This window comes from Cheilinus undulatus, linkage group 12 (assembly GCF_018320785.1).
Source record: "Cheilinus undulatus linkage group 12, ASM1832078v1, whole genome shotgun sequence".
Lineage (NCBI taxonomy): Eukaryota > Metazoa > Chordata > Actinopteri > Labriformes > Labridae > Cheilinus > Cheilinus undulatus.
This window is the reverse complement of record NC_054876.1, coordinates 9,085,515-9,099,156: the sequence shown is the minus strand read 5'-3', so window position 1 is coordinate 9,099,156 and position 13,642 is coordinate 9,085,515. Positions and strand designations below refer to the sequence as shown.

Here is a 13,642-nt window from a genome sequence, read left to right as displayed (position 1 = left end):
TTCAGGGGCCCAGCCAAATCTGTGGGCAGGCCTGAGATAATGCACTTTAACTTGCATGCATTCAGTGCATTCAAAAGCACTTTATCATGACTCGGTTTTACATAAACAACATTTTTTTTTTTAGCATCTTAATGTTAGTTTTTCACATATTTTTCTGACTGTCTTGAATTGTGATTTGATGTTATTATTTATTGTTTCTGTATTTGGAAAGCCAAAACTTAGTTAAAAAAAATTTACCTTTTGAGAAATTGATAAAGATACCTTGAAACTTTAATCCAGTCAGTATTAAAATCACTTTCAATCATTTTGCCAGTTTCTCCAAAAACAATTTCTCTGTTCCAGTTTGTTGTCTTTTTGCAATATGCGGTCAGATTTGGGGGTCAGTATTTTGCAAAATATATTCACATTGAATTTATTTTAATTTTGCTTTACATCCATATTCTTAGAAAGAGGAGTTGTATACTCTCATTTGCATACAATCAACAAATATATACATTTTTAACCTACAGTTTATGGCATCAAATGATCACCTATGCTTTGTACCTTGTCTTGTTAGGTGACAGGTCCTTGCTATGTGGGAGTTTCATGTTTGTTTTGCATTAGTTTTATATGGGACTATAGCTGGAAATTAGCAACTTTCTAAATCTGATGCAACAACATTTTCATGTACTATATCTGAGTGATCAATGCCACATCATGTTTTCCCTTGATAAATAAACTAAAACTTAAGTGCATTCCTTACATTTTCCCCATTATACTCAGCCAATATGTGTAAATGATCTAGGTTGACAGGGCATGCCCAGACATAACGCTATGTATAAAGGTATGCCTGGACATGTCCTGTGGGTCAAAGACACATATTTTTTCATACCAAGAACAGAACATGATTACAGCAGAGCTGTTATTACTACTGCTTTGGCGTTGTTTATTTGTGTATAGACAGTAGGCTATTTATATCCTTATCATATAAAAGATAACATTTTCAAAGTGACAGTGACAAGACTATGAACAATGAAAAGTCACATACAGACCCTTTGTCTTATAGAACTGACCAAAGTACAGAAAAGTGTTATTTTAATCTATGCAGCAACATATAATTTTATGTCTGAGATAAAGAGATTTTTCTTTATCATAGCCCCTGTATTGTTAATAAAACTGAATTAAAGTCATAATGTGTTCTACTACACACCTTAATGTGATCATTTTAAACGAACGTGTTGTTTTTATAAAGTCAGGAATATTTATTAACTGTCTAGTGTTGTCAGCCTTTGGGCGTGTTGCTCTAAGCATGGACCGGTACTAAAGGAATCCTATTTGGGTTCAAACATTCAAACAGCAGACGAGGTTTAAAACTTGTGATGCGGAGATCTTCTGAAAATCTCGTTCTCGGTTTTGAGACACCATTGGTTGTTTTTAAAGTCTCGCGATACTCGTTTGACCAATAGCCTCGCAGCCGCGATAAGTCAAATTAAGGGAGTTATCCGCACCCGGACAAACAGACGTGTGACTGTTTTGGTGAGAAGTCGCCGTTGGAGGAGTTTCTCCTCGGTTTTTACACTACAAAGGAAGACAACGGGGTACGTTTACATTTGATATTTCTTTATTTCAATATGAGAGTAGATAAAGTCAAACTACAAGAGTAGAAATTATGGGCAATGTTTGCTAACCGCTAACGTTCTAAAACGTTGGCTTTTTATTCGTGTTTGCTGAATGAACGGAAAATTTGACTCGACTCATTTTAGTCATTTTAATATATGTATTTCTATGGTCGTTGTCTAGACTTTTCCTTAGATTAACTTGGTTGAAGTTTCACCATGGACGTAGTGACAGTTTCAAGACGAAACCACGCCAATAAGAAGGTAAGTTTATGTAAATGTTAATATTAATTTCTCATCCGGTTACATTGACTGTTAATTATCTATTTTCAGCTTTTAGTTTGAATGTTACTGCATGTGTAGTTGAACAATTATTCACAAAGCTGTAAATTTATTTTGTTTTCCTCTGTCAGTTTTGTATTTATTATTTTGTAAAACGTCTTTTTGTTTTTAGATCAGTGGTTCTCAAGTTGTGTAGTCTCAGGACCCACCACCACCTCCTTGGCAATGTATCATGACCCAAATTACAGAATATTTTTGACCACATGATAATTAAATGAAAATGTATACATGGACATTAGACGGAGCAAACATATTATTGATTTTTTTTTTAAAATGTATTTTATTTAAATGTATATAACCAAAGAAAGCCTGACTCAGATTAAGAATCTCATTTACAAGTTTGCCCTTGCCAAGACAGGCAGCAACATTAAACATAAAACAACTGCAAATACAGATCAACCAAATCCCTTGTCACCGAGCAGAAAGTCCTCAATAAAAACATCTATAACTTGGTGCATCTTCCTCCAAGATCTTTAACCTACTTTAAATCAGTTTAAATAGACCAGTTCCCCAGACTTTTTTTTCTTGAAGAAGATTCCAGGCTGCAGAAGCAGACTTCTTTTACCCATTTCAAGTTGGACTTTGGGCACAGATGGCAAAAGCAAATCTTGTGACTGTCATAGTGTGAAGACTAGGGGTCAATCCCATTTCTACCCCTTACCCTTGCCCCTTGAAACAGAGTGGTAAGGGGTAGGGGTGAAAACCTTCCATTAAGAAACGAGATTCCACTTGATTGCTGTTCATCATCACACATTGCCGATAAACAGCTGTGTCATCAGAGGTGACGATAAAGCTTCGACCATCTCGTTCATACTTTGGGTCTGCGTGTTGATCTTCTGCATTTATTTATACCAAAAATACAATAATCTCCCATCCCAGTGGCTAAAGATTGAATATATGTGAAAACACAACTGTTGTGTTTTCTATAATCACTATGCCGAAAATATTTTTACATTTATGTTCCTCCATTGTAGTTCGTTGTGACATTTCACAATTGTGTGTGGAGGGAAACTCATCATACCTCTTGGTTTCAAGTGTGGTCCTGGAAAATCTTCGTTTCAAGGGTTATGTAGCCCTTGGCCCTTAGCCCCAGCTCTCGATTTAAAAGAGAACTGGGATACCTCTTCACCTGATGTGAACGTGCAAAACCAAGGGGTAGGGCCAAGATAAGGGCTAAGGAGTAGAAATGGGATTCACCCTTAAGCTTCCAAAACTTTTTTCCTGGAAATAGGTTAAGTATTGCCTTATAAATAAGGATATGCTAATGATTTGTCTACACGCAGCAAATGAAGGCCATCCAACTTGATCATACAGAATCCAAAGATGAATTAAAATTTGTTATAAACCTCATGTTAAACAGTATCTAAAGATTTAAGGCATTGGGAAGATGCATGAATATATAAAATACCACCATAATCAATCAAAGGCATTAAAGTGGCCACAACAAGTCTTTTCTTTGCAGCAAAAGAAAAGCAAGACTTACTTCTGAAGTAAAAGTTGCTCCATATGAGGCTTAAAGTCAGAAGATCACTATTCTAAACCCAAGGTATTTATAATAAGACAGATTCAATTTCATCACCCTGAGATGTGGTAAGGTTCAGGGGCTTGGTAAGAAGCTTTTTCTTTGAGTTGGAAGAAATCACAAGTTTGGTTTTGTCAGGATTCAGAGCCAATTTTAAGTTGCACAGAGATGGGACAAAACAAATATGTTTACAGAGTACAGAAGCATGCATACATTTTATTTTTTACTGTTTCCAGTGATAACATGCCAGTTTTGGGTTTTCAGGATATTTTCCATGCACTGTATATCTGCTTCCATACATCATGGATGTTTTGCCAGAATTTTTTCCAGGCATGCATTTATTCCCTGGTGAAAAAAGCACTACAGCCCACTTTTGGGCACTAACCCACCCTCCATCTGGAGGCTTCACATAAGCTCTCGTAGTTTTGTGTCTTTTCCCACACTTTATGTTATCTTACTTATTATTACTTGCAAATGTTTTTAAGGGTGTAAAAATGCTACTAAACTTTATTTCTTTTAGGAAAACAAGGAAAATGCTCAGCCAGCATTTGGAAGCAAGCCCAGTATTAAGAAAGAGAAAAGTTCTGCCCCTCCCTTCCAACTGAAAAGCAACAAAAAAGAGGAAACCCTGGCAAAAAGTGTTCCTCTTAAAGCTAAGGAGAAAAAAGCAGATACAAGGTCAGCTTCTGGTGAAGCCCTGAAAAAGACTGTGCAGAGAAATGGGAAAGGAGCTGCTGTTACTGAGGTCAGAAAACGTCAAACACACAGCCAGGCATTCCTGTCTGAACAGGCTGTCAAACACAAAAAGATGGTTGCTGAAGCTCCAAAGCCTCCAGCTGCTGTTCCATCGCTGAAATCTGCTCCTGGCATGTACAAAGGCAAGATTATCCAGTCAAAAATTGGATCCATTTGGAAGTCAAGCAGCAGCGTAGGTGAGGCAGATCCCAAACCATCAGCACCCAAAACAGAGAGCCAAATGGCTGGAAACATGACGAAGATGAGGTCCAAGTCTTTTGCTGACACACTAAGGAATGGCTCACAGAAACCTGCACCTATAAGGTCAAAGTCGGTGTCAGAAAAGCCTACTCATGTGTCCAAGCCCTCCGTTAGCGGCCGCCCTCCTGCTGGATTCAGCTCTGCTCGCCCCCCTGCTAGAACTATCCCAGCAACACTGACCAGTACCAGCACCAGAAACACTAAAGTGGCCCCCAGCAAAGGAATCGGGAATCAGATGTCAAAGCCGAAAGTTTCGGTGACAGACAGGAAGGTCAGCAAACCTCCTGTCTCGAGCACCATCAGTCAGTACAGGTTAAACGTGGAGTCTGCTGAGGAGAGAAGGTAAATATTCCCACATAAAAACAGGCTCGTCACAGTACCTGATTTTTGAACTTCAAAAATAACATTATGATAATTTTCTGTAAATTAGTACTTTTTAATACCATGTCTTTAAACCACACAATCTGTTATTTTAAGATCGGTAGTAAGTGCAGAAGCTTAAAAAACTGTTTCTTAGACAGGTGCATATAGTGGTTCTCAAGTGACTAAACATGGAGACAGGAAAAAACAAATGTTTAAAGAGTACAGAAGCCCTGAGAGGACATGCATGCATGCATGCATTTAATTTTGCACTGTTTTCTGTGATAACATTGATTTTCTAGAGATCAATATTAACAAATTATCATGGGAGAACAAGCTTTGATGTTCCAAGTTAAGGTGATAAATAAATCAAGATTAAAATCAGCAAAACAATATTTATTTTTTACAGAAAATACAGTAAAAAAAAATTACAGTAAAATAGGGAATGAGTTGATCAAAAGTTGTAGGTGAACTCATTTTTAACATTTTGGTAGTCTATGTGTGCAGGTTTTTTTGTCATTAAAAACAAAAACGTGACCACTGAGGACTGTAATTCTGTTGATGCGGTACCAAATGGGACTGACCAGTTTTGAAAAACATCTAATTGTGATTGGTTGAATGGCATTGCAAATTTGATATGAATTGTATTGAAATGACATTTTTTGACCATTTTCATAAATTCATACAAAAAGAAAGTAGTTATTTTGTTAATTTTTCTTTAAAAGAATTGACACTTGATTTTTTTCATGATATGTAGAGAATAGCATCTCTGCTGCAAAAAGATTTTATTTTGACACATTTCAGGTTAAAGAAACATTGTACCTTGTGGGATTTGCAGTAGGATATAATGTGATTTCATCTAAATATTATCAATTTCTTAGCCTTAGTGCTGCAGGAAGTCTTATTTCAGAGTTACTTTTTACATAAGGAGGTTAAATTTTTTTAATCATCACAACTGTATTAAAAGCCAAACTACAGTGACCCTTTATATGGATATCACAACAACAAACACACAAGTCAAAGGTACCCAATGAATTTCTTGTTTTTATATCAAAATTTCAATTGAAATGCTGCAAACTCTCTAATATGCACACATTTATTTACATTGCTTTGTTACCAAGAATTTTACCAAATAATTAGTGCAGTTTGACAGTTCTCTTTTGTTCCTGCTGCAGCTTGGTTAAAAATTAATCTGAAGAGCCAAAGTATTTTTTTTTTATGCTTCAGTGCTTAACAATATGTTAAAGCTTTAAAAACAACACACTAACTTATTGTAAACGTATGGTATCAAAAAGCATCATTTTTTCCCCAGATAAGTTTTTTAAAATATATATTTTTAAAGTTAAAAAAGAAACTAGAAATTAACTTGTCCTTGTCACTTGGCATTATTTTAGTGTTGGCAGATTTATGCTTTTAAAGTGAATCATCATATTGGCAGATATGAACATTTTTGTCAGTATTTACAACCAATATTTTGGATATATAAATCTTCTCTCATTAGTGCAGTTTTAGGCAGGACCAACAGACCTATGTCAGCTGAAGTCTTTTCTTTATTCGTCATCATTCCTAACATTTTTATGTCTGTTTTAAGGACTGAAAATTGTTCATCCTCAAATTTTAGTTGTGGGTTTCAAGGACTGAAGTTTTAGGTCTGAACTACATTTAAATATTGGTATTGGCTGATAGATACTTAACTAAAATATTATTGATCGCATGCAAGAAGGCAGTAACACGAAACTGGTGCAAGACTGAACCCCCTACTGTAAACCAATGGCTAGAAATCATAAGAGAGATCTATACTATGGAAAGAATGACCTATCATCTTAGACTGAAGGGGGATATTTTTGTGAAAAAATGGATAATTTACGACACAGTGAAAGATACATAAGGAATCACTGATATGTAAACTACTTTGACTATAGCTGTTGGTAACCATGACTGTTTTGTTTTGTTTTTTTATTGTCTTTTTGCCTGTTTTCTGTTTAACACATTTACTCAGAATGTTGTAAATATATGGCTCAAATGAGAACTGTTCTCACTATGCTTCAAAATGAAACTTCAATAAAAATTAAAGTATCAAAAAAATATATATATTGGTATTGGCTAAAATTAATTTGTAAAAATCTGTGTATTAAATATTGGCAAAAAAATCAATATCATGCACCCCCTAAAGTTGTCTTATCCTAGGAAAGCAAAGGTGATTATAATGAGACAAGTAGGTACTTCCAAAGAAAATACCTGGTATTTACTCATTAATGCAGGAAAAAAAGGAAGGATGGAAATGATATTTATGAATACACTTCTTCTCGCTCCTCATGTTTGCAATAACATCAGAAATTTTTAACAAAAATGTTTCTGTCTTCTCTGCAGAGCTAAACTTGCAAACTGGCTAGCTTCGAAGGGAAAGACATTCAAAAGACCTGCCATGACAACAGCAATCCAACCAAAAACAAAAGTTTCTACAAAACCTGCAAGTGGACCTAAACCTCAGACTCAGTCTCATGTTGAGACTCAGTCAGTCAAACAAATCAACCCTGAACCTCAGCATGTTCAGGAAGCGGAGAATCTAGATTCTGCTGCTGCTCTCTGTGCAGATACTCAGAGAGCAGAGGTGACGACACACTGTCAGACTCCTGCCATCATGAACACGACTCTGGACCTGCTGGAGGACTCTGACGATCTGTTTGAAGGCCAGCAGGACAGAGTGGATGATGTAAGAAAACAGGCTGCTTTTGCTTTCATGGTGTTTGAAATGTTATTGTCTGCAGTAATAAAAATTGTTTTTGTCTTTGTTTTCTTTGTAAAAGATTGTTGTGAACCTTTGTGATGCTTTGGAGGCCATGGAGACGCCCTCCAGATGCAATGATGGTAAGTTTTTACGTGTGTGCTCGAAGCTGTATTAAAACAGTTTCTAACAATATAGAACATGTTTATACTGTATCATAGTCCTTTTATATTTTAAATAAATACTCAGAAAAATTGTATTTCAAAATTCAAAGGTTTAATGTGATCTTTGTAGCTGTGCAGCAGGAAAACAAACAGTCCCAGACAAAAAGTTATTTTTTATACAAGTACCCGCCTTAGTCGACTCCTGATCCAATCACAGCAGTTCTTCAACTATTACAAATGTCAAACTTACTCATCATGAAGATGCTTACCCAACAATCATTAGTGGCAAAGATAACACATCAGATACAAACATCAATATAGATTATATATAATATACAGCATTATATGTTGCTGAGTATACCATTTCCTATATGATTCTGTAGATGTATACCTAAAATCTACTACAGCTGATCCACACAAATCCACTACATATCTGATCTAACCACGGAGAGCTGGCTGACTGAGAAAATGAGCTCTTAACTTGTCTGGACTCCTTTCTACAGGTTTTGTTTGTTATTGAAAGCTGAGTTTAGATAGATGGATAATTCATTGATCCAAAGGGAAATTCAAGGACTGGAGCAGTATTCACTTTTTGATAGCTTTAACTCATATTAACACTTTAATTAACTTTTATCAAAAATCCAGGTCACAATGTTCTTCAAAGTGGATGCAAAAAATCAAGTTCAATTTACAAAAACAATAGTTGTAAAAGGAAATAGATGTCTGTAGAGTGTGCACAAACAGGAAAAGAATTTTTTCTGTTAGAAATAGTTTTTGAACTGAAACAAAATAATCAGAATTTGATCAGTTTTACAGCGTGGCTTTGACTGGTTGAGTCTAAATGGTGCATTAATGTGTGGAGCTGAGGACTGATGAGATTTCCCTCAGATATGAGTTTACAAATTGTAAATACTCCTGAATATGGTAGGGGCACACCTGTATTAATACCATAACCAGTAAAAATTTTGCCACAGAAGTAAGGCCAGGCAATTAATTGAAAATTAGATGAAATTGCAGTATGGCCTGCTGCTATTTTCAAATTGCAGGGGTTGAAATATTTCTTTAACCTGAGATTTGAGTCAAAATACCAGTTTAAAACTTATGTTTTTGCAGCAGAGATGTTATGCATAACATATCATGCAAACATTCAACACCCATTTTTAGAATAGACTACAACAAATCCTACTTTCTTCATTTTGTACATTTTTTAATCAAATATGAGGATGACATAAAAATTCTCATTCTCTTCAATACAATAATTCCTATCCAATTTGAAATATGAGTCAAAATCATCACCATTAGATATTTATTCAAAATTGTTCTGCCCTTGTTTAGTCTAATATTGTGTTGATTATAATATATAATGATTTATTGCTTGTTTGTTGGAAAATATGTAAGATGAGGAACTTAGGTAAAAATTGCATATCAAATCTCAATCGCAATATTGGGGTACATAAAATCGCAATTAGATTATTTTCCCAAATCGTTCAGCCTTACACAGAATGGTAAAAATCCATTCCAGCAGTAGCCCAGCAGAGTCGACTCATCAGCATGTTTCACTCTGACACTGAAGGTCAGCCAGGTAACAAGCCAAATGTCATTCGTTTGTGTCCATCAGATTAATGTGAGGTACAGTAATGAGGTTAAAGGTTTGATCTCTTCTCTCCAAGTAAAAATAATAGCAATATGAAGTGAGTGTGCTCACTTTGCAAAGCGTCTGTCGGCCTGTCTGGGGCTTTAACACAAGTGCTGCAGTGACTCGTATTACAATAGCCTGTTTAAATATGTGTTTTAACTGTTGACTTGCTTGCTTTTAAGCTCATGATTGAAATAAGCATGTTGTAAGTGAACTTGGTGCTTTTCTAATGGTCTGACTACTCAAAGCACTTTTACACTACAGGTCACATCTACACATTCATACTCTTTCACACCATTCACTCCTCACTCACACTGATGGCAGAGGTTGCTATGGAGAATGCTAATCCTGTTCAATCGCATCTGTACCCATTTACACAACACAGACAAAGCAGTTGGAGCAAATTGGGGTTAAATGTTTTGCCCAAGGACACATTGACATGTGACTGCAGGAGATGGGGACTGAACTCGCAACCTTCTGATTGTGAGACAACCTGACAACCAACTGAGCCTCAGTTGCCCCATTGTGGCGTTAAAGAGGTCGGAGAAGCCACTCTAAACACAGTAGCGCTGCTAAAGCTAAGTTAAATCCATAATAAACATGGTATCTCTGACAAGTCCTTCACAAGAGCAGTCCATAGTTGTTGCGCGTGCTTTTATAGTCAACTCTCAGACCGGACTTTTTCAATAGCAGCTAAACAACTCAGCAGGGTAGAGACGAAACCTAAAAGCACAGGTGCAGCTACAAAGAAGTGAACACAGACAAACTTATAAAATAATTTTCTGTGATCTAATGCTCACATACGACTTTAGTATACCATCACAGGTTTGCCTTTTGAGGGAGAAGGGGGTTGTAGGACCTGAATATCCATTTAAATGCATCTCTTCTAATTTGTAATACTGGTATAATACTGTTACCACAAAAGGCAAAAAACAAAGTTGGATACTTAGGCCATGTCAACAGGCCTATCTATGATTAAATACGTTTTTTTTTTTTTTTTTTGTATTTTTGTTTGTTTCAGAAGTCTTACAGGTGACAGACCTCTGTGCTGAGGTTAAACTTGAGAGCAGGAATGAAGAAGAAGACTGTGAGAAAGAGGAGCTGAAGAATGAGAAGACTGAGGATGTTGAGGAGCAGCTGAAGGTTGTGCATGTGAAGGATGAAGAAAAAGAAAATGATAAAGAGGAAGGGGAGATGGACGATGCTGAGGAGGCAGACAGTGATGAAGGTGTGATGGAGACCACACCACAGAGGGAGGAAGCTTCAGTGGTGAAGTACAGCGTGAAGACCACGCCGTACCTGCAGAGGTGAGTCCTTTAGCTGATCTCAATCAACTGTTTAGGAGTTCAGAAACAGTAGCTGTGGTAACAAGAGCATTTTTTCACAATCCAATTGAATCTATTCTGATGAAAGATTTAAACTTCTCTGTTTACATGGTGCTAAAAGATGATCTTACTCAGATATGAGTGCTCATGTATCATACATTTAATCTGAATAAAACTGCTCTTACATGTTCATCATCCCACCAGTTAGATCTACCAAAAGTTTGCTGTAGAAGAAGAAATTCTTCGTCTTTGTTGTAAATAAATCGCCAGCACCCACTTGTTTTTTTTTAACTCCTACTCACGTGGGGGCAGACATGTGCAGCAACACAAAACTCACCCTGAACAGGGATAGATGATCAGATCGAGTGTTTTCATGGACGCTGATCCAAACAATTATTGGCATAAACCAACCCTCTTGTCGGAATGAAATTTCTTACAGAATGAGCTGTGGGTTTTTTTTACGAATGCAGTGTTTATATGAAGCATTTTACTCAGATCAGGCATATATTCTGATTACAAATGGTCCATGTAAACATAGCTACTACTCTTAAATGCCATGTTTTTTAAAATGACAAAATCTCTTTTTTTTTTTTTTTTTTGAAGGGCTAGTGATATCAGTCTACAGAAACTAAATGATCTTCAGTCCTATTTTTAACCTGTTGGAAGAGCTGTCTAAATTACAAAGTGTGTTGACAACATTTGGAATAGTGGGAGGACTCCTCACCAGTTCTGACCACTTTCCAAATGTTGGCAACTTATTTGTTGAAATTAGACTGCAGGAGATTATCTGCTGTCTTTGATCATTAAAAACAATACATTATCCAATATTTGGTGTTTTGGACTTCAATTTTTGTCATGTATCGATCAGGCAGTGATATAATTTGATTTTTACCTCCAATAAAATGTTCCTTTATTTAATTAATATCAAATAATTCTCCATTGATACTAAACATTTCAAACAGATTGTGTTTTGTCAGTGGGGAGGCTGCTGTTATTGGCTCTTATTGTAAACGTTTTACTGAGCATCAGGCTGTCAACTTCTTTTCCTTTTTTTAAATCAACATGAACATAAACTTTGTTATAAATGATATTGCCCTACTGTAAACATTGACATTTGTTATTAAATGCAACATATGTAAATTCCAGTCTTTAAAGACTTTAACAAAAGATGACGGGTATAGACCAGTGCTGCTCAGCTCCCACTATCTCCAACATGAACATTTTGTTTTAAATTCTTTTCTTTCAGTGTGAAGAAGACAATCGAAGGTGAGGTCAGCTTGGGTTCCTCCAGGAGGAAGAGTAACATTAAAGATCTGAAGTTTCTGACCCCGGTGCGTCGCTCCTGTCGTATCGAGCGTAAATCATCCCGCATGCCCACGATGCTGGTGGATCACGATCCCTGTGTGTCGTCACTGGCTGAGCTGGTGAAGCTGGACGACGATCCTAATGCCTACATCTACAGGAAAAACCCTGCACTGTTAGAAGGGCTGCCAGATGAGCCTCAAGCCTGAGGAGCTGTGCTAATGTGTGCTATTAAAAATAATCCTCCGTAAAACTACGGGACTGGAGCTGAAGGACACTTTATACTGATTCTTTCCAAGGTGGTTTTTACTCATCTGGATGGGTACAAACTAAGAATTTTAATTGTCATTTAAATAATTTTAACAGACTTTTTTTTACGTGCTCTTATCTGTTCTGAATGTATCAAAGATCTCCTAATAACACTATTGTTCAATCTAATATAAGTTGACATGTGTTGCCTTAAAGTTACAATAAAAAGATATTGCCTTATCTTTAAATGGTGGTGTCTGATTCTTCAGTGCATCTTCACAAGCCTTTATACTTTTTTTTTTTTTTTTTAAGATTTATTTTTGGCATTTTTGCCTTTATTTGATAGGACAGTGGATAGAGTCGGAAACAGGGAAGAGAGTGGGGAGAGACATGCAGGAAATGGTGCCACGGGCCGGATTCGAACCCGGGTCGCCTGCGTATATGGCGCGCTCACTCAACTACTGGCGTGAAGAGATACAACCTTTATCATCAAATTCCAACTGTTTTATTCAGAGTCCCTCCATCATTAGAGGTTCTTGGTACTTTGCATGAATCAGTGCAACATGGCATGGAGCCAATCAGTCCGTGGCACTGGTGGGGTGTTATGAAGCCCAGGTTGCTCTGGTAGCAGCCTTCAGCTTTTCTGTATTGTTGAATCTGGTGTCTCTCATCTTCCTCTTGATATTTCCCCTGAGATTCTCTTGAGGGTTCAGGTCAGACCAGTTGGCTGGCCAGTCGAACAGTGATATCATGGTCAGCAAACCAGTTTTTGATAGTTTTGGCTCCACTGTGGGCATGCACCAAGTCCTGCTGGGAAAGGAAATCAGGATCTCCATAAAGCTTCTCAGTAGATGGAAGCATGAAGTGCTCTAAAGTCGCCTGGTAGACGGCTGACAGTGTTGACTCTGGACTTGATAAAGCTCAGTGGATCAACAGCAGCAGATGACATGGCACCTCAAACCATCACTGACTGGGGAAACTTCACACTGGACTTAAAGCACCTTGGATTCTGTGACTCAATTTTCCTTCAGACTCTGGGACCTTGATTTACAACTGCAATGTAACACTGACTTTCATCTGAAAACAAGACTTGAGACGACAATGGTCTGGTTCTCTTTCTCCTCAGTCCAGGTGAGATGCTGATCAAGTCTGTAGTTCAGGATTGGCTCGACACTACGAACTCGTGTCCATTTCCTGGACCCGTCTGTGTGGTGGCTCTTGATCTCCATCCTCAGTCCAGTCCTTGTAAAGCTCCCTTTAGTTCTTGAACCTGCTTTGTTTGACAACCCTCTGAAGGCTGAGCCCGTCCCTGTTGCTTGTGCATCTTTTTTTACCACATTTCAAGTCAACTTTCTATAAATATGCTTTGATAAGCCTCTGAGAACAGTCTGCCCTTTCAACAATGACCTTCTGTGGCTTACCCTGC

General features: G+C 37.1%; 1 protein-coding gene across 2 annotated transcripts; it reads left to right on the top strand.

Moving 5' to 3' along the window:
• The first annotated feature begins 1,489 nt into the window (after window positions 1–1,489).
• Window positions 1,490–12,456, top strand: si:ch211-266i6.3 (cytoskeleton-associated protein 2). Of its 2 annotated transcripts, none has more exons than XM_041800715.1 (7): window positions 1,490–1,577; window positions 1,780–1,859; window positions 3,980–4,797; window positions 7,186–7,528; window positions 7,623–7,683; window positions 10,365–10,647; window positions 11,912–12,456. In XM_041800715.1, the coding sequence occupies exons 2-7, from the start codon at window positions 1,815–1,817 to the stop codon at window positions 12,174–12,176; spliced, it is 1,815 nt and encodes a 604-aa protein (XP_041656649.1). In that variant the 5' UTR covers window positions 1,490–1,577; window positions 1,780–1,814; the 3' UTR covers window positions 12,177–12,456. The 2 variants fall into 2 exon arrangements, with proteins under 2 accessions (XP_041656649.1, XP_041656648.1); XM_041800714.1 differs by having other exon boundaries at window positions 10,362–10,647.
• Window positions 12,457–13,642: the final 1,186 nt, after the last annotated feature.

Bases quoted from the DNA above. Each gene is read 5' to 3' on its own strand.
- si:ch211-266i6.3 (XM_041800714.1), top strand. From the start codon at position 1,815: ATGGACGTAGTGACAGTTTCAAGACGAAACCACGCCAATAAGAAG. The intron at 4,798-7,185 runs GTAAATATTCCC...TCTTCTCTGCAG, and splicing joins GAGTCTGCTGAGGAGAGAAG to AGCTAAACTTGCAAACTGGC. The intron at 7,529-7,622 runs GTAAGAAAACAG...TCTTTGTAAAAG, and splicing joins AGCAGGACAGAGTGGATGAT to ATTGTTGTGAACCTTTGTGA.